The sequence below is a fragment of the Microcebus murinus genome, unplaced genomic scaffold (genome assembly GCF_040939455.1).
Source record: "Microcebus murinus isolate Inina unplaced genomic scaffold, M.murinus_Inina_mat1.0 scaf001_hap2_Mmur4.0, whole genome shotgun sequence".
NCBI classification, from domain to species: domain Eukaryota; kingdom Metazoa; phylum Chordata; class Mammalia; order Primates; family Cheirogaleidae; genus Microcebus; species Microcebus murinus.
The window spans coordinates 2,252,842-2,274,737 of NW_027438947.1; the positions used below are offsets into that span (position 1 = coordinate 2,252,842).

Below are 21,896 nucleotides of genomic sequence, written 5' to 3' on the forward strand. Positions count from 1 at the left end.
AACATAAAATGGAATAGCCATTGGATCTTAAAAGCAATAGTAGAAGACACTCAATGGACAGTAGATACAAGAAGTAATGTAATGTCCAGATTGGTGTTGTCTAATAGAAATATAACAAGAGCCATAACTGTAATTTATTTTATTTTTTTCTGTTTTTAATTGTGATAAGAGCCATATATGTAATTTTAAATTTTCTAGTACACACATTACAAAAGAAAATAAAAAACTGGTAAAATTATTAATTTAAATATTTTCTTTGACCAAATATATTCAAAATATTATTCAACATGTAATCAATATAAAAATACTAATGAGATTTTTTTCTATACCAAGCCTTTGAAATCTGGCTTGTATTTTACATTCACAGCACATCTCAATGTGGAAGTTAAATTTTCAATGGCTAAAGTGAAATTTACTCCTACTAAAACAATACAGTTATGTTTAGCAGAAAAATATTTTATACTGCCTCAGTTTGGAAATAGAATTCAGTCCCTCAGTTTCACTAGACACATTTCAAGTGCTGAATGGCCACCTATGACTAGTAGCTACAACATTGGTCAGTGCAGATCTAGATCATTCAAGACAAGGTAAAAAGGTCTCTGGTAATTCAAAAGGAAATAGGAAGATCAGAACTGGGTAGGTAGTTGTGAGAATGGTCAAAGGAACCAAGAAAGAGGAAGTAGCCTTCTTCTGCCTTCTATAAACTTGATAAACCACAATATCGATAGATAGCTTATGCAGGATAACTATGCTTTATCAATTACTATTTAACTAAATACATGATCTTTATACACATATTCCCAAAAAGGACTCTTTCTTACTTCTCTCATTCTGTTAGTAAGACTATGATTATTACAGTCACCAAGGAAACCTGAGTTACCATTCCTGATTTCTCTCTCAGTTGTTCTGTGACATTTCTCTCCCTTCTTTCCTAATTAGGCACTATGCAACCTTCCTTCTTTCCTTCTTTCCTTCCTTCCTTCCTTCCTTCCTTCCTTCCTTCCTTCCTTCCTTCCTTCCTTCCTTCCTTCCTTCCTTCCTTCCTTCCTTCCTTCCTTCCTTCCTTCCTTCCTTCCTTCCTTCCTTCCTTCCTTCCTTCCTTCCTTCCTTCTTTTTTCTCTCTCTTTCTCCCTTCCTTCCCTTTTCTTCCTTCTTTTTCTCCTTCCTTCCTTCCTTCCTTCCTTCCTTCCTTCCTTCCTTCCTTCCTTCCTTCCTTCCTTCCTTCCTTCCTTCCTTCCTTCCTTCCTTCCTTCCTTCCTTCCTTCTTTCCTTCCTTCCTTCCTTCTTTCCTTCCTTCCGTCCTTCCTCCATTGTTTATTTCCTTTTTTGAGAAAGAGTCTTCCTCTGTTGCCCCAGCTGGGGTGCAGTGGCGTCATTGTAGCTAACTGCAACCTCAAACTCCTGGCCTCAAGCAAGCGTGATCCCCCTGGCTCAGCGTCCTGAGTAGCTGGGACTATAGGCATGCGCCACCACACCGTGGTCTAATTTTCTATTTTTTCTTTTTGTAGAAATGGGGTCTCTCTCTTTTTCAGGCTGGTCTGGAACTCCTGACATCCAGAGATACTCCTGCCTCAGCCTCCAAGAGTACTAGGATTACAGGCATGAGCCACCACGCCTGGCCCTCTCTTCAATATTTAAAGAGATATTTGAAATATCTGATATTTGAAAATATCTCCAATATCTGTTTCTTCCTTTTCATTCTACTGACACTACTCTAGCACTGGCTGACTGCTTCATATCACACCTTGATTTCTGCAAAAGCTTTTTCAGTGATATTCCTATCCCAGTCTTTCACATCTAATCCACACTGTCCACATCCATTACATTAACCTTCTAAAACATAATTTTTATGATATGACTTCTCTATTAAATATATTCACCAGCTCTTATCTGTGTGCAGAATAAATATCTCATTATTCTGTTTATTTCACCTCTCAGTCCCTTTGATACTAATGTAAGTTTTTTTTTCTGTTTTTGTTCTCCAATTAATATATTATTTTTTAATCTCCTCCTATCAACTGTGATCTCCATAAAGGCCAGGATCATATATTACTATTCTCAAAGAACCCTCAATATGTTGTGTTGTAATTTCTGCAATGATTTTCAGTAAATATTTGTTAATTTGAAATATATGCAGTGGAATTTCCAGCTTACAAATTGCCTACATATATATAAGTCATAACATGTAACAAAAATGTTTGTACCCCCATAATATCCTGAAATTTAAAAAAATAAAATCTATTGCAAAATTGAGCTAATGTAATGTGTGCATTATGTGTATAATTTTTACATCAAAACTGAAATGTCACAGAAAAAAAAACTTTATATATTGCCCATAGCATCGTCAATAAATCTGTAATAGTTACATCAAAAAAAGGCCAATATATTTTTAACTCATGACCACCATGATCAAAAGAACCCCTTGGAACAGAATTCTTTTTAAGCTATCACATTATTGTGTTTTAAATTGGCAAAAATTTTTAATAAATCAATGCCTGAGGAGAAGCAGAAAAGAACTAGAAGGAAATTAAAACATATACTATTATTTAGAAAGAGTGATGGCAGCTTTATGCCACTACCAACAGAATTAAACTTATTACCTTGAAAGCATAAAGCTGTTCTCTACCATTTTGCTAGAAAATGGTGTTGAAAGAGAAATCATTTGAACAAATTTGTTCAGTGAAATTTTGTGAGGTGATGGACAAATAAAAGCTGTTCCATTTGTGAAAACATTTGCCCTTTAAAAATTACAGGAAATATTTGTACCCCCATAATATGAAAAAATAAAATATTAAAAAAAATTACAGGAAGGAGTAGGAAAAATATAATGCATAACATTTTTATTGGTAGGAAGTTGGTTTAAGAATTTATAAAAATTAAGTCACAGCATTAAATTCTCTATATGTTTATAAATTTATTTGATTTTCACAACTTATGTGTTCACCTCAATCCTTGACATACCTATCTTCCAGACATGAAAAACAGTGGTCTATTTAAGAGGCATTAATGAATGACAACATTTTTGAAATATGCTTTATGGATATAAGTATTTCCAAAACAAAGAGGGAAAACTCTTAAATTGATAGATATGATAAAATTACAAACATTTCTCTGATTTACAATAGTATATCTACTTTTTTGTTTTTCACTAAATGAATACAATCACTTTAAATATATATGTGTGTGAGACAGTATGTGTGTACACCCACACACAATACAGAAACATTTCATAGTGGCAAACTTTTAGTGCACTGCCAAAGTGATACAAAACTGTCATTCACAGACATCCACATGCAAACACTACTGGACTAGTACACTTGAGCAAGTAAGAGAGTATTAGCAGAATTCCCTGGCTAAAACTTTCAAAAATGGAAATAATGAAACAGAAATCCACTTCTCACTTGAACAGTATAGAAAATAATCTTCTTTATCATCTGAATCACATATACACACAATATTATCTATGCTCATAAAATAACTTCTTCCTGTACACACAGAACTCCAGTGTATACTTAGCAAACATTAGCATTAGAAGAAAATGTGCCATGAAGAGAATGCTTGAGGGATCCAGCAGCGAAAAAGAGATATATCATTAAAAAAGAAAAAAGAAAGACATGACAAAGACTCGAATTCATATGAAAGGGAGCAAAGTAGGGAGAAAGTAAGCGGAAGGTAACAGAAACACATTGAAGTGGATAACTGCAACTACTTGGGACACAGGAATGAGTCATGACACTTGGATGGGTAGACTGGCAGAGGTAAAAAGAATTTATCTTCTTTGCTTTAAGCTATATATAGAATTCTCAGTCTTAGCCAAAGCCCAGTTGGAATGTGAGTTGGCTAAATTACAATATGAAACATAATGCAAACTTTACCCAAATTACTTCACAGGTGTTGTTCTGAACAAAAAATGTCATACAAGCTGTGAAGATATTCCACAAACTGAAAAATGCTACACTCATGTAAGACAAACAATATTCAAATGCAATCTTTCAATTCAGGGAAAGTGCAAACAATGAGATCTACAGAACACAGAAAGGAGGAAATCTCTGCTCCATTATCAGATGTTCATGGAACAGCAGGCTCCACAGTTAGAGAAGCCTGACTTTGCAAACAAAACAAAGATGCTGACAAATTGATCAAATTGAGAGATATGCAGATAAACACGTAGGCAATGTCTCCACTCCTAGCATTTCCCACAGCAATTCTTGGGAGGAAAATTATTCAGTTAAGGGATAAACAGATTACCTTTCCTACTTCATCCTAAATCTCATACATCTTTATTGTCTGCACATGAATAGGATTAAATTATCTCAATTTCTCTAATACAGCAGGAAGAACTGAGAGAGTAAAAAGATGACACAAATTCATCAGAATAGGCAAAAACACAATATTTTTCTTAACATGAAAAATGAGAACTAAAGAAAAGTCTAAGGTGTGTTAGGTATGCGTGCACATTGCTAAAATCAGTTAACAGCTAGGAAACTGGGGCTTAGTGAGACTAGCTTATTCTAGGTCACTTATCCAACATCTCAGAGACCAAATTTAGCCCTAGATTTGTTTTATGTAAAATTCCTTCTGGCAATTTCTACAACAAGGCCTATATCATAAAAAGAGGTCAGGAAGATAAACAGTGAGAACAGCCAACACATTTTTACTATCTTTTTTTCTTGTTAGTTATATCACTATTTTAGAAAATATTTTGGCATTGAATAATATTTCTATTAAACTTTTATAATTGTCTTAAACAGCATTTCCTCCTCCCCTAACCATTAGTAACTCTACTAAGGACAATTCATCATATCAGAAGCACAGGTAATGATGAATTAATTCATTGATCAGCAGCATCTGCTAATATCACAAAGAGAGATAAAACCAGAAATTATGTGCCACATAATAAAAAAAAAACATAACATTATCTATGAAAAATTCAAGCCAAAAATTACAGTTCAATCTGGTCAAATCTCTCTAGATAACTATCAAATTAAGGAAAAAGAGGGTAGAAGAAAGTAAACACAACTACAAAGATATAATCATCAAACATTAAGATTGTGGTACATGTTACTTGTGAAACCACTTCATGTCATCAATAAATAAAATTGCAAGAAAAAAGAGATGAAGCAGAAATATGTAGATCAAAACAACACTTAAGAGAATTAATAGGAATTTAATAACTAAAAAGTAGCATTTATAAGATAAGTGCAAGTCTGAACCCTCCCTGGAATTCTACAGATATTAAAAATTACTATTAATGTTACTTATGATAATTGAATTGCAGTTTTTATCAAAAGAGAAAATAACTGTTATATATGTATAGAGAGAGAGAGAGACAGAGAGAGAGACAGAGAGACAGAGAGAATTTATGGATGAAATGATGTCATGACTGATATTTGTTTCAAAATAATACTAGAAAAGAAGGAGTGAGTAGGGATTAGTTAAATGAGATTGTTCATGAATTGATTATTGTTGAAGTTAGGTGGAAAGTACATGCATGATGTACATCATAATATGTAAATTTATGTCTGTTTGAGCAAAAAAGCACATGTCATATCATCACTGGAAAACACCCTAATGTTTTAAAGGAAATAAATATATTATCAAGAAACCACAGACTAGAAAGATCTTAGACACAATCTATTCAAGCCACCTCATTTTACAAAAGAGGAAATTAAGGCTCAGATAGCTTAAGTGACTTGCTGAGGGTCACACAACTGCTCAGTTCCAGACTCAAGATCAGAATTTAAATCTCAAAACTTGTAGTCCAGGGCTGTGTTCTTTTGCAAACCAACGAGAAATGATTGTATTTAAACATTTAGTCCAGAATATCCTCAAAATTGGCTGTCATAACAGCAAGCCACATGGTGAGGAATGAATAGAGTTGGTTCATACCAAAAATGAGCTGCCAGACACTGTGATAAGATCTGTTTCTTTCTGAGAACCATGGTTTCCTGCTGGATTGGAGAATCCAAACTGGGTTTCCTCTTCCTGTCCAAAGAAGTCAGAGTCAGGAGGTACGTTCCACTCTGCTTTGGTTGGTGTCAGTAGTTCTGAAACACTGTTTTCACAAAGGGTGCTCGAAGGAGTCAGAGCATCTGTGTCCACTATTAGCTTATTGCTGGGTGTCAAAGCTTGGGGCTCTGGACTGGAGTTTTTCATAGCCAAAGAGCCCAGGGATCCCAATGGCCCCGCACTTACACTTGAGACATCATCCAAATCTAAGGGGCTCTGCTGAAAACCAGCGGCTGCCGTTCCAAAAAAGAGAGAGGTATCCAGACTTTGAGGAAGGTCACTGGTGGCCATCGAGGCCCGAGGGTCCACTGCCTGCCCTGAGGAATTATTATTATTATTAGCAGGGAGGTTCCCTGCCAGAGTTGAGCTCACCGAAGCCACATCAATAGTCAAGATTCCAGAGTTCACCAATGCTGCATCCAGCACTGCAGCAGAACTACTGTCAGGCACATCAGAGAAGAGAGACACTATCTCTGCATCGCTGAGATCATTCTGTCCCTGGCTGGTAAGTTCGCTGCTGGGCGTAAGAGAATTTGCTGCTTCTAGCTGAGCTAAGAGATCCTGGCCAATGTTGTGCCGTTTGGCCATGTGGGTCTTCATGCTGTGCTTGGATGTGAAGAGTTTATTACAAGTGGAGACCGGGCAACGGCTTTTCCAAGTGTCCACATCCTGCAGGTGTTTCTTGGAGTGAATGTAGAGACTACTGCGAGCGGAGAACCTGGCACAGCAGCCTTCCACAGGGCACACGAAAGGCTTTGTGCCTAGGTGGGTTATGCTGTGGCCTTTCAGATGCTCGGCCCTCGTGAAAGATTTCCCACAGCCTTCCACAGGGCACGTGAACCTCCGGTCATCATCGTGCTTCCTTTTGTGCCTTAAGAGTTTGGACATGCTGGTGAAGTTCCAGCCACAGCCATCAAAGTCACAAAGGAAAGGTCTCTCACCAGTGTGGCTCCGCAGGTGAATTTTCAGCCTGCAAGCCTTGTCATACTGTTTGCTGCAGCCAGGAAAAGAGCAGGAAAAGAGTTCCTGTTCCCTGAAATGGGCGCGGTTATGGGAAAACAGGGCACTCACTGTGATGAATGTCTTTTTGCAGCCGGAAAACGCGCACTGGTAAGGCCTCTCGGGTTCAAAGTGGCTGCGCTGGTGGGCGCTGAGTTTGGCCTGTGTGGGGAAGCTCTCCTCGCACACCTCGCATTTGAATGAGTTCTCCTGCTCGTGGCCCTTCATGTGTGCCTTGAGGTTGTACACGGTGGTGAAGCTCTTGCCGCAGCCCTCCGCGGGGCAGCCGAAGGGCCGCAGTTTATCGTGCGACTGCAGGTGCCTCTTGAGCTTGTAAGAGGTGGTGAAGGTCCAGCCGCAGCCGCCCAGTGGGCACTTGAAGGGCCTCTGGCCCTGGCTGCTGCTGTGGGTCAGCAGGTGCACCTTCAGCTGGTGTTTCTTGGCGAAGGTTTGCCCGCACTGCGCCTCGGGGCACAGGTACAGCACCACGCCTGGGCCCGGGCCCAGCGACCCGCGGGGACCCAGGGCAGTGGCTGGTCCCTCCGCCTCCTCCTCTGGCGCCGGGACGGGCTCTGGTTCGGGCGGCTCGGCCAGCAGGAGGTCGGGCGGCAGCTCTGGACAGTCACCCGGCTGCGCAGCGTGCGGGAACCCAGCCTGCGGGGCGATCAGGCCCCCGGGCTGCGGGGCAGGCCCGATCCCCGGCTCCCAGGCGGGTGGCGGGGGCGTGGCCAGGGTGAGGACACCGTTCTCAAAGCGCAACAGCAGGTCCTGGCTGTGGACAGCGACGGTGCCCGCGAAGGCCGCGCCGGGGCCGGGACCTGAGGCGGAGATCTGGGCCGGGGTGGGAACCGCGGACAGGCAGCGGAGGCCCAGCGCGGGGCAGCCCGCGGGGTTCGCGCCGCTCTCGCCCCGCTGGGGCCCCGGGCCCGCCTCGGCCTCCTCCCTCCACTCGGGCCCTGCGGCCTGACCAGCGCCTGCGGTCTCCATGTCTCCACCCACCGGGTCAAGCAGTACCAGGAAGAAGTCGTCGCTGCCGCCGCTAGTGTGATCCGGCCTCAGCGCCAACAGGCTCGGGCCAGCGCCCGGTGAGGCCGTGTGGGCCTCCTCGCGCCACCGCCCGAGCCCGCCATCTTGGGGGCCCCGGAGTAGCAGGAGACGGCGCGTGGGGGCCTGGCCAGCCGGCGGGTCAGGGCCTTGGTCGACCCGGCCGCCGCCCGCGGGGCTACCGCCACAGCCGCCTTGTAGTGTCCTGCGAGCCGGGAGCAGCCTCGGGATTTCCATCTCAGCGTCCGTGAGGCTCCGCTGGAACCAGAGCTGCGGAGGAGGCGCGACCCCGCCCCCTGCCGCGGGCCCAAACACGTTCCCGAAAGAAAAAAAAAAAAAGTGCAATGCGCAGAAACTGGCCCTATCAGATATTAAAACGTATTTAACGCCACAGTGATTTAAATATTCTGGTACTGGGTCTCTGGAACAGAATAGAAAGCCCAGAGGCAGAGCCTGGTATGCATAAATATGTTCCACAATTGATAATAGTATTATAATTAAGGGGATCTTTGGAGGTAATAGTGAAATGACAGCTCATTCAGCAATGGTGCTGGAACACTTAGCTAGCTGTCTGCTAAAAGCCATTTAAATCCATACTTCATTGTATATACCAAAATAAACACACCCTAGCCCCTCCCAGTGCTAAGTGCGTTGCTGAGTATTCTTTGTGTGTTAAACATTGTCTAGTGGCTGGCTGGATTGATGAATTAGAGAAAATTCCTGGGAGAATAAAATTTCTGTGTGTCAGCATTAACCCACCATAGTGCTAGCGTTTCTGCTGGAAATGTCCTACACTACCCCCAGTCCTGCTCCCCCTGCCCCATACCATTGCCCCAACACAACTTCCATACTCAGAATTGTCTTGAACAAAGTCCTCGGGAAAATTTGTCACATAGTTAAATTTTTGTCCTCCCGATGCAGAGATTAGAATGAGTAAGAGATGGGGCCAAAACACAGTAGCACTGTTCAGCCTAAAAATGCAAAGCCTGGAGGATGAAACAATTTATACTGAAATCTGGAAAACCCAGCGGGCTCCTGGATTCTCCCTATACAGTGCACAACCTAAACCAACTCTTTGCCCTTCCACCTTGGGTTGTGCCAGGATAAATTGCATGTCCAATCTCACAGCACAGTGAGGACATTCCTCAGTTTACTCTAGATTCACCAGCACATGGAGGTCTCTGGGGAGGAGTTCCATTTAAATGTGGTAAGGTTAAACCCTAAACCACAGCAATTTACTCTGCTGAGTAAAACGCACAGGTGACCTCATCCAGCAGCCCTGGTGTACCTACTTGCATTGAAGTGTGGTTGCCCAGTCTTACTGTAATGCACTCAGCCTGTGATGCCTAATGATCTTATCAATGATGATGACAATCCTCCAATTTATCTGTCAACAGTGAGTTGGGAATTGCCACAAATATAGGGTACAATGTCTGGTAAGAGAAAGGTTTAGGGTGATGACTAGATTATGGGGTACCTATCGTTTAAATGCCCCTGGCTTTCCCCTTCTTTTAATGATAGTGGACACATTTTGGTCTCTTGACTGAAAGATCAAGTTTTTCATCCGTAACAATCCAGACCTCATCAAAATTTCTACTCCACATACTTTTCTTTTTAATACAATTTTTGGAGGAAGCATGTTCAAATCTGAGATACAGAAGAGTGCATACGACGTATCTGTCCAGTTTAGATAGTTTATACAAGCGAACACCCATGTAACCAGGACCGAGGTCAAGAAACAGACCATTGCCAACCTTCCAGAATACAACCACTGTACTCCTCCCAGTCACAACCCACACCCTCCCATATGGATATAGTCATTACCCTGACTTTATAGTAATCATTTCAGTGTGTTTCTTTATAGCCTGACCACTTCTGTGCACATCCCTAAACAATTCAGTTTGTATGAAGTTATATAAACGGAATCATACTGCGTGCTTCCTTTTATGGTTTGCTTCTTTCACTCTGAATTATATTTGAGCAACTCACCCATGTTGTTCATAGTAGCTATAGGCAAATCCTTTGTCTCCATTGTTCACTAGCATCCCAGTGTATGCTTATAGCAAAGCGATTATGGTATGATATACCATTCCATTCTACAGTGGGTAGCCATTAGAGTTGTTTCTAGTTTTGGACTATTATTATGAACATTCTTGTACGTTTCTCATGGGACATATATGTAAAAGTCTCTCTCTCTATCATATACATCCAAGAATAGACTCACGGAGGAATAGGGTACCGATATCTTCAGATTTACTAGATGATGCCAAATTGTTTTCTGTAGTGGTTGTGCCAATTGTCAATCCTACCAGCAGCACAGAGAGTTCCTGCTGCTCCACATCTTCAAGTATTGCCAGAATTTAAATTTTGTCAATCTAGGGGCGGGCAATACCCAATTATTATTAGTGTTTAGCACATTTTCTTGTTTATGAGCCTTTTGGATTTTCTGTTCCGTGGGAGGCCTGTTCAAATTTAAATCTTTAACCCATTTTCTTTTCTATTCTATTTTCCATTTGTACTTACTGATTTAATGAGTCTGTTATATATTTAAACTACCAGCCCATACACGTGGCCAAAATATTCCCTTGTTCAGTTGTTTGCATTTTCACTTGCTTTGTGCTGTGTTTTGTGAACAGAAGATCTTAATTATAGTCAAATTTATCATTCATTTCCTTATGGTTACTGCTTTTCTTTTTTGAGAGGAAAAATTAAAAACCTAGGCCATGAAAATATTCTCTATATCATCTTCTAAAATATGTATGGCTTTGCCTTTCACAATCAGGTCCTAATCCACCTGCAATTGCTGTTTGTGTATGGTGTTGAGTACAGTCCCATTTATTTATTTATTTATTTATTTATTTATTTTCGTGTGGATATCCGATTTTCTCAGTGAATGGCTTATTGAAAAGCCTTCCTTTTTCCATTTGATTTATAGTGCCATAAACCAAGTATCAACACATGCGTGGGCTAGATTCTATATTCTCTATTAAATGTCATGACCGTATTTATCTGTCTATTTGAAATACACACTGTCTTAATTACTACTGATCCATAGTCAATCCTGAGTTAAAAGTTCATCCAACAGTTGTGTCTCGGTTCTAATGAGTATTGTGTTGATATTTTAGATTTGACTTCTTCTCAATATCGAATGTTTGATTCATGGTCATGGTCTGTGTCTCCTTTTAATAAGATCTCCTTTAATGTGCCCCAGTGATATTTCATATTTTTCCCATAAGATGACTTTTTTATCCTAGGTACTTCACATTTTGCAAATACTATCTTTGAAGTTTTCACTGCCTAAAGTGTTGCTGGTAAATAGAAGGCAATTGGCTTTTGTATGTTAAATTTTTACCCTACAGACATGTAAACTCTTTTATTGATGCCAGTAATTTATCTGTAAATCCTTGTAGAACTTTATGTACAAAATCCAAATAATGCCAGACTTTCTTCTTCCTTTCCAAACATTTCATTCCTTTTGTTGCCTTACTGCTCTGTCTGGGAACCCCACTCCCCAGGATACTACTGAATAGAAGTGGTGATAGTGGACATCCTTACCTGATGCAGCGCTCAGAGAGAAAGTTTTAAGTGAGTCTCTGTTAAGAATGATGCTTGTTGTAGATGTTGTGTTCTGTAGCATACTGAATCCAGTCAGGAGATACAAAGTACACAATGACCTAGGAGGGGGAACTTCACATAAATAATTATAAAACTATGATACAAGTTATAAGAAAATTCCATACGGAGTTTTCTGGGGCTGAAGGAGATTACCCAAGGAAAGACAAACTTAGAATGGAGGCTCCTCCCCAAGGTTGGAGTTCATACCTCTTTGGAGAGGAACCCACTGGATGGCAGAGAAATTCCACTGGTTTGTTAGTACCTGAGCTGGTCTACAGATCCAGACCAGGTCTACTGTCACAGGGCAAGCAGGAAGCAACCTTTCAGGATGCAGTAGTGTGGACCAGCTATAGCTGGTGGCCAGTATGTGGGTGTGTAGTAGGAGATGGGGGTCCTCGTTCAGTTGGGGGCCTGGAATACATAATGCCCTGTGAACAGGATCAGCCTGGGGCGGTGTGTGCGTGTGTGTGTGGGGGGGTCGGTGTTGGGTGGTTTCCTATGCTGGAAGGACTATATAAACCCGGCTGTGTGAGTGTGGCTGGGGAGCAAGAAAGCAGAGGGAAGCAGTGGGCAGATGACTTGAAGCACAGGATGTCCCTATCAAGAGGGCGCCAAGAATATGATTCACCAGGCCATGCCAGGAAGGCACGTTTGCTGAGGGACAATTGCTTTGGGTCAAGGTCTGGGACAGCGCACCCCGAATATCCTCATATCCACACCTCTAAGAACCAAAAATCACATAAGGGCCACTTCCTCCTTCATTGTCCCCCCAGAGCCCTCTGCTAAAGAAAGTGTAACAGTGTACTCTTTGGTGTTACTTTGAAAGAGAGATACTTTACAAGCTTCATTTGAAGTCATGCCTTACAGAGCCCTATCTTTGAAGGACCAGGGTAGTGGATTCCAGTAGCTTAGTCTTACAAAGTGTATGCATTTAACCATCTAGACAATTTGAGTGTTTTAATCACACTTTTCTCAATTCTGTTTAGGATCAAAAATAGGCAAAAATTGATTGGAGAAAATAGCACGTGGTGTTTGCATTCTTACGTGGTAAACAGTCTATTATTTTGTGATTGAGCGGGCAGCATGTATTGAGATGAAGAGACACTTTAGTAAAATAAAAACGAACCATCAAAAACATTTTTTTTCTCCTGGTGTGTTCCATAATCAATAGGTATAATAAGATACTACCAAATCATGAGAAAAAATACTTTTATGGTTACTCATCCTTCAGTAATCTCTTCCCGGGACTGCCAAAGTACAGAGCATATTCACCTCTTGTATTCCAAAGCCACAGATGACAAATTAACCCACAGTCTTCTATTCACACACAGGCCTGGACTGGGCTTCCTGTCCCAGGAGGCACCCTGAGGCCTTGAACACAAGGGCCTGCATATGAACTGGGAGTTTATCTTTTATTTATTTATTTTTATTTTATTTTTTATTTTTATTTCAGAGTATTACGGGGGTGCAAACGCTTTGGTTGCCTTTTCACCCCCCAACAAGCTTGCCCACTCCCCAGACAGCGTGCACCGCATCCGTTAGGTGTGGATTTACCCATTCCCATCCCCTCCTCCCCCCTCCCACTTGCCTGACACCCTACAAATGTTACTTCCCATATGTGTACATTAGAGTATATCTTTTAAATGCTGGTCCCACCTGCTGGCTGGTCCAACTCAACTGTCTTAGCTGTCACTCTGGCAATGGTGAGACACAAATGCGAAATCGGAAATTCCTTCACTGCCAGGAGGAACAGCTCTTTAGGCCTGCCCCCTGGGTAGCTGTCACCACTAGACATCCAATCAGTCCCTCTCACTGGCTAGAAATCTCTTAGAGAGCTAGGTTTTGTGGAAAGGCACACCTCCAATCTGCAGTTTCTGAAGGAGGTCTGCACAGACGTGGTGTCTCTCCTTGTAGGAGAAAGGGGAATTGGGGGCTCCCCAGGTAGAGGAGGCTGGGAGGAACCCACCGCGGGTTGCATCCTCCCACTGACAACCTTAGTGACCCCGGCCTGGTCACTCCTGAGCCCACACAAAAGAGAAAAAGGAGGAAAGAGGAGGTGCGGGAAGCACGAAGGTGCAGTTATTGTTCACTGTGTTCCTCACCCCAACCTTCCTTGCTCTGGCAGAGAATGCAGATGCAGAGCTAGGGCCAAGGTCTGGCGGTGGTTCCTGAAAATTCAAGTAGTTGTTTCCCTCTGGTCCAGGTGGAGGATGCTGGTAGAGGGTAGGGGTAATTCCGTATGTCTTCCCAGGGACCAGTCACACATTTGGTGAACTTGATCACCCCTGCACCACAGAAACCAGCCCAAACACGGAGCCCTGTGCCCTGTGCTCTGCACCCCCCTCCCGAGAATATAACAGAATTTCCTAGGATGGACGGTCTCTGTTACAGAAAGCCCCAGTTTCCCCTAGGAGTTTTTATGGGTGCACAGCCTTTCTTTCTCTCTCCTTCTCGTCTTAGTAAAAACACCCCAAACCACACTCGGGGACCACCTGGTCACTACAAGATACAAGATGTCAATCATCTTCCTGTCCTGACTACTCGAAAAGGTACATGCTACATCTCCATTGCCTTTCATCCACGTGACCTGGTGAACATAGAAACCACCGAGTATCCATACTTATCTTCGCCTTCTGGCCATTTCACTGTCACTGTCACTGCCACCCTCCGTCCACCCGGATTGTTGTTCCTAGGGCCCCAAGCAGTGGCCAGACAGCCTCACTTGGGCCTGGCCTTTAGCTCTGAGTTCTCTATCAGATGAATCGTGGACTCAGGTTCAGCTCGGGGAGCAGGACCTCATGTGAAAATAGGTTCACAAGCCAGATGGTCACCTTGCTCAGGAGAAAAGCCTTTTCTTGCACCTGCAGAAATACTGGTTTTCTTGCAGAAATACTGGTTTTCACACCATTTATCCCACGTATGCAGATGCAAGGTCCCTGCTTCAAAGCCCAGTAGACTCAGATGGTTGGCTGTTTCTTCCTCAGCTTTTGCCAAACTCTGCAGGCCCAGGCAGAGGACAGCTCTTTAGTTCCTGACCACTGGCTGTGTTTTGCTTCACTCTGCTCTGCTCATGACTTACCTTTCCAAAAAACAAAACAAAACAAAATAAATAAATGAATATTTTCAAAAAAGCACATCCCCCAGGTTACGAGACCTTTGAAGGGGACCCTGAAAGATGAAGAGGGGTACTGGGAAACCGAAAACTGTCCCGGCCCGCGGGACCTTTCGTTACTCGCGGGGGGCGAGGGGGACCGTGCCTGAAAGAGATGGGTGAGAGAAAGAAGGAGACCAAGCAAAGGGTTGTCAAGGTCTACTTTACTTGGATTTTTAGTAGGTTTTATATATAGAAACAAGGAAGTAGAAACAGAAAAATAGAGTGGGGGGATGATGAGGCTTGGGTGTGGGCCAATCAGCCCCAATCAGCATCCCAATGGCACCAGAAGCTGTTTGTAATTGATCACTCAACCCCAACCTGGCAGGGGGTCGGGAACAAGTGCAGGTAGCATGCCCTGGAGCAAGCACGTCATGGAATGCATTCTTCTCGGAACTATAGCTGGAGGGCTGGGTGCTATTTTCGTCTTAGGCTATTTTCCGGGCCAAGGCGGTGCGTAGGACAAGTCGTTGGAATGTGGAGGGTCTTAGTCTCCAACAGAAAACCTGTCCATAGCAATCGGTTGGAATTTTTTGGTAAAGGAACAGTTTGAATCAGTTAGCACATTTGAGGACTTGACTCATCAAGTGATATTTGGATTAACTGCTGCCCATCACTTTTTCTGTTTTCTCAGCAGCAGGAACCTAATCCAGAGTGTTCCTTAAATATCGGACTTTGGACACATAATTGCCCACAAGTGGTTCATATCTGAATCAAACGGGCTCCTAGATCACCAAAGTGGAAAACAGAACCTTGCTTAAGATGCTCTTTACTGACAGTGAAGGAAAAAAGATGTACATTCATAGAATGTGAAGAAATACTTTGAAAATATGACTCAGAATGTGAAAAAGCAATAACACATTAAAATAAACAAAACAAATAATTCATGAAGATTACTTATTAATCTTTAAAGAAAAGCTAACTGGCTATTAAATTGTCAAAGACTTTGAAGGACTTATAGTATTGTTTTGAGGGTTCTTTGACTAAAGACATGTGTTGCCATCCCTTAAATTAAAAAAAAAAAAAAAAAAAGGCTGGGTGTGGTGGCTCACGCCTGTAATCCTAGCACTCTGGGAGGCCAAGGCGGGCGGATTGCTCGAGGTCAGGAGTTCAGAACCAGTCTGAGCAAGACCCTGTCTCTACTATAAATAGAAATAAATTAATTGGCCAACTAATATATATAGAAAAAATTAGCCAGGCAGGGTGGCGCATGCCTGTAGTCCCAGCTACTCAGGAGGCTGAGGCAGCAGGATTGCTTGAGCCCAGGAGTTTGAGGTTGCTGTGAGCTTGGCTGATGCCACAGCACTCACTCTAGCCTGGGCAACATAGTGAGACTCTGTCTGGAAAACAAAACAAAACAAAACAAAACAGAAAAACTCTATGTATGCACTCATGAGTCCTAACAGCAATCGAAATGGTGACCATTTCCAACACCTCCATAAGTTTCGTCATTCCCTTTTGTGTTGCTTCTTTCCCTACTCATCCTCACCCCTATCCCTAGGCAACCACTGATCTGCTTTCTCTCACTATAGATTAGTTTGTGCTTTATAGAATTATATGTAAATGGCACCATATACCATATATTCCTTCTTTTGTCTTTTTAAGATCAATCACCATAATTATTTTCAGATTCATACATGCTGTTATTTCTATAAATAGTTCATTACTTTTTATCGTTGTGTAGTACTGCATTGTATGGTTATTTGGGTTGTTTCCAGATTTTGACTATTACCAGTAAAGCTGCTATGAATATTCATGTAAAAGTATATGTGTGGACCTATGCATTCTTTTCTCTTAGATAAAAACTCAAGGGCAGTAGTATAGTAAGTGTATGCTTAACGTTTTAAGTTCAGAGTAACACTGCAGATTGATCTCACCTTGCTGCTTAGAGTTCTATTGATAGTACAAATTGAATGGATTTAATCTCAGACTCTGTCAGATTAATCAGAGTGGCTGATTAAGTGGCATATTGTTATATCTGTTGGTCTAAAGATAGCCTCTGTACATTGGCCCCTATGTCCGTTACTTCTTCACAGCAGGCTAGGACTGTTGCGTTAGCTCAAAGCCCACCAGCACAAAACTGTAATTTTTACATATGCAATTGCTTTAAGTATAGCCCAAGCAAGCATATTTGTAGCTATTTAAAGCTTTCCTGCTTTGCATAACCCACAAAACTGCACCGGACATCTGCTAGCCACAGTTAAGGCAAACCCAGGGGCTATAAAAGACCTCATGCCACTGCTCGCCTTCAGAGCCCTCTCACCCAGAGACTCCCCCTCTGGCTGCTCTATCACCCTGACACATAAGGCCCTCTCCTATTTTCCTCTACTCCAGGAGCTGTCTTGCCCTCTTCCCCTTCTGGGCAGCAGCCCCCTGGTACTGCCTCTGGAAGGTCTCCTGTTGTGAGAGACTTCCCCTCTCCAGCAACCTGTCAAAACACAGCCCCAATATAAAGCTCCTTGTGTGTTACTGCCATCTCGTGGTCATATTTTTCCCCCGATCTGCCTGGAAATCTTGGAACTCACCCCAGGTGGTGAGGAGAATGGGATTTTGGCAATGAGCAAGAAATTGGCCTAGAGTCTACCCAGTCAGTAGGACAGTCAATTCGAAAATCAATCGTAGGCATCCTTAAGTGCTGAGACTCGACATTTGGAATGCCTCTGTGGCAATCCGGCATGGCATAGCTCATTGCCCTACTGCACAATATACTTTTGCAGTCTCCTGTGCCTCACTGACCTGGTCTAGAAGTAGCACTAGTATTTGAGTGAACCCACACCATTAGAACTGACTTTTGGGGTCAGAGGTGCCAAGCTAGCCTGGGAAGGAGGTCAGCCCACCTATCTGAATCCCCTATTAGGTAGGCATTGAACTTTGTGCACCTGTGCACCTAAAGAGAAAAAGAGAGGGAGTCTACGCCTCTGGAATAAGGGTGAGCCACCCCTCACTCCATAACAGGCTACAGTGGGAGGAGCTCTCTGCAGGTGGTTTGAGGATTTGGGGTACTCTGAGATGTGAGGATGTCCCCATCTCCGGAGACTACTAGGCAAGTAAATGAGCCAATACAGCAGAGTCATCAGGCCAAAGCTGGTCTCCTAAGCACAGCTAGAGGAGAGGCCTTTGCTAACAGGTAGCATGCCTCTGCTGTTATAACACTCATTTATGCTGTTGCAATTGTCATCATGTCATCCCCTCCCCAGAGGGATATCAATATCCCAACCCTTAGGCGGAGCCAGCTAAAGTGTTACTTAAAGTGAGTAAAGGCAGGGAAGTTTATATCTCTGTCCTTCCGAGGACTCTGTAGGAGGTTTCTGACAGGCTGAACAAGTGTTCCGAACCAAGAGACGTGTGCTGGCCTTGCTGGCAACAACGGATCACCGGGATTCCACCTAGAGAGGAGGTAGAAGCCCAAACTCCTGCAGGAGACAGTATGTAGGAGACGACCCCGGAGAGGAGGAACAGTGCTCTCCAGAAGATAAGGCAGCACAGTGTCACCATGATAGGCGCTGGGATAATTTATACTCTGTTTTGCCAGTAACCACACAGAAAGTAATAAAGACAGAGGGGGAGCCAAGAAGAAGGGGGTAAGTTCTTGCTCAGGGGAGGAGACCCATCCTCTCTCTTACCTGAGGCCCAGTCTCTCCTGAAGTACTCAAGCCAGGAACTGAAAAAAAAAAGGGGGGGGCGGTGCTGCTTGGCTACATGGAACATATGTGGCAGGGAGCGAATTCTACCTAATGCAGGATGCAATTAAACAATTGGCTGCCACAGTACAGGATGGAAAAACGGTGTCCCTACTAAATGGGAATGACCCACAGAGAGGCTTTGGACCCCAGTTCACATATGTATTGTGGAGGTGTATTTTTATGGCTTAGAAGGCTTCCCAATCTACATTAGGCCTCATAACAGCCTGGGAAGACGGTTAATGGAAAAGGTTAGCCAAGACCAAAGATATCCTCCACCAGTTGGGGATGTTGGAGTGGGCTTATCAGGCAACAAATGATGTGGGGCATGATGACAAGTCTGGAGGAGGCTGAATTGAGTCCTGAGTCCACCCAGTTGTTTTTCAGATGGGTTTCAGGATAAGTCTTCTTTGCTGGGCATGGTAGCTAGTGCTAAAATGAGTCAAGAGGCCATAGCTGCCCTGGATTTAATAGAAACTCATGTAAAACAAACTCAGAGTCAGGTGTTGCCTACACTACAAACAATACCTTACCTGGCCTAAATCAAAATGACTATCAACAGTGAGGATGTCCCCTGCTAGGCTAAACAAACCACTTCCAGCCAGCTCCCCCCCCCCCCCAGTAAGCGTCAACCCTGAGATGAACAAGAGAGATTATACCAGACCCTAAGGAACAAGGGGGATCCCAAACTGGATAATCTCTGGTGAATCGTTGGGGCAATTGCAATACTTACTAGGATTAGATTATGATCCCTGGCTGGCTTTCCCTTTGGAGGTAATCTTATCTTTCACAGCTGTCTCTGATCACTGCCAGTGGCTGGGGATCCTCTTCCACATAGGGATGCTGTGGTGTTGGGAGGGCCCTTCTGGCGGACAATCGCCCTCTTACCATATAAACTGTGGTTTGGGCTCTAAAAAATAAACAACACTGGCTAGCTCTCTCAGTCAGGGATGCCCTATACTCCTTAATCCCAGGAAGCACTCTGCTTTAAAGGGACCCCTCCCCTAGTAGGTTACCTGCTTGGGAGAAGGAATAATTAAAGGGGTAATTCCCCTATTAACTATTAAAATTGTCCCAGTTTTGCTAAAAGGGTACTTCTGTCCTGGTCCCCCTCTGCCCCAAATTATCCATTTTCCCATTATGGGAACAGACCTCCTCAGACAGCAGGTAAACTCATGAAACAAGACTAAGCATTTTTCTCTACTGGCCGGCACTTCCTGGTGAGAACCAGTTAAACTTCGCCTGCTGGTTCAGGTGGTAAATACACCACAGCGGCAGCTAAGGCAAGACACTGAAGCATGATGGCCTGTCACAGGAGACTTAGATAAAGAAGGAGTACTGACTGCTACCATCTCACCTTTTGATTCCCCTGTATGGCCTGTGCTAAAAGACACTACCACTGAGTGGCGGCTAACTATAGACCACAGAGAGGTAAACAAGGCCATTCCCTTTATTAGAGCACCTCTATCAGATATTGTTGCCTTAATGGATGCCATCCCAAATATCAACATGTTTCTATTAAATCCAGGGTACCTATCGCTTCTTGAATTTGAATCTGAAGTTATAGACTTGGCTAATATGTTTTACTCAGTAAAAATGTTGCAGTTGAGTCGAACACATTTTGCCTTCACCTTTGAGAGTCAATAGTACCCCTTTACCCAGTTGCTTGTTGAGTAATTAAATAGCCCTCCAATTGCACAGTATTTGCCCACAGGACATAGATACTTCCCCGTAATTTCACCAGAAACTAGGCTTTGGCATTATATCGGTGACATCCTCCTCACTGAACCTGACCAAGACTGTCTCATAGGTCACCACAACCCCGAGTAAACAACCTCTCACTGAGAGGGGATAGATCCCCACATAAGGCATAAATCTGTTAAATTTGGGGGCTACATTTATATCAAGGAAAGGTGAACTATTCCCAATCTGATAAAAGACAAGCTCCTAGCGCTTAAACTTCCCACACCAGCAAAGAAGCCCCAACATTTAACAGGAGTGATTGAATTCTAGCGCAACACATTCCTCACCCGCAGTATGTGCTGACCCTTATAGAAGTGTCTGTCTATCGAGACACTTATAAATCTTCCATTTTTCTGTGGGGACCTGAGCAACAACAGGCACTAGATGAGCTAAAGGACCTGACTAATCATATATATACTATAATATAATAGATGAGCTAAAGGAGGTTATTTCTTTGGCTCCCTCACTAGTGCCCCCCAAGGACAAGACTTACAATTAGAAGTTTCCACCGCCCCCGAATTTGCTTCCTGGAGCCTCTGGACCAAATGAACAGGTAAATGCCTACCCATGGGCTTTTGGTGTAAGCAGCTCCCAGACTCAGCTTAAAAAACATTCACCAGAGAGACGCCCCCCCAGCGGCGTACGGGACGCTTATCAAAACTGAAGTCAATAGAAACTGTCCTTACTGGGGCAGAGCCAATTACCCTATGGGCCGACATTCCTATTATGTCCTGGGTAATGGAAAAACCTCCCCTCGAGATTGGATCGGGAGCAGAGGCCTCTCTTTTAAAATTCAAATGGTATCTACAGGATAGTGCTAAACCTGGCCCTACTGGAGTGTCACTATTGTATGAGGAAATAGCCACATACCCTGCCAGTGACATTAACTTGCCAGAACTCCTCAGAAATGCCTCTGGCCATTGCTCAATGGGGACTGGAGGGAGGACGGTTGGCACTCTCAAAACAAGAAAATTAATGGTTTTATTTACTGATCGAGTGAGCACAGGGCATAAGAGGGCCAGACAATGGACCACCATACCATATTTGCCCTTACTCAAATACTCCAGTTTCTATTTGGGGGATAGAACAAAGTGTCCGGTGGGCCAGGTTGTGTGCAACACTCCTAAAACTAGAGAACACCTTTGACACACATTTTTCTAAAGTACGTATCTTCTTCACCAACTCCTGGTCAATGGCTAACAGACTGACTATTTGGTCGGGACTTGGGCAAAATCAGGGCTGGAACATACAAGGCCGAGGCATTTGGGGTAAGGAGATGTGGGGGGAAAGGTCAGCACATCAGCTCCCACTCTGTGCATACCTCATACTCATACCATACCTCGGCTCATACCAAACAAGACGTGATGAAGCCACAGAACTCACCAAACTACCCAAGCCGTTGAGCCTCTTGAAGGATGGGGGGCTGGTCCCTAGAGCTTTGGAAAGAGCTACCCTAACTCTTCTGTGGGTGGACGCAAGAGAGGTCAGGGCATTTGGGCATCACAAAGTCATGAAAATTGGCTGTTAATGAGGAATCTACCCAGCAGAGAGACATTTACACTAAGTCATTAGGGACTGTACCACATGCCAGAAATCTGGAGACTTGGACCTACTGCATAGGAGGAGCGATTTACAGAGCAGAAGGGCCACAACAT

At 43.4% G+C, this 21,896-nt stretch overlaps 1 protein-coding gene across 1 annotated transcript; it reads right to left on the reverse strand.

The window, feature by feature from the left end:
* Window positions 1–2,825: 2,825 nt before the first annotated feature.
* ZXDB (zinc finger X-linked duplicated B) lies at window positions 2,826–8,401 on the reverse strand. Its single transcript, XM_012757058.2, has one exon. It carries the CDS (start codon window positions 8,287–8,289, stop codon window positions 5,884–5,886), a length of 2,406 nt encoding a protein of 801 aa, XP_012612512.1. The 5' UTR covers window positions 8,290–8,401; the 3' UTR covers window positions 2,826–5,883.
* Between the last annotated feature and the right edge of the window lie 13,495 nt (window positions 8,402–21,896).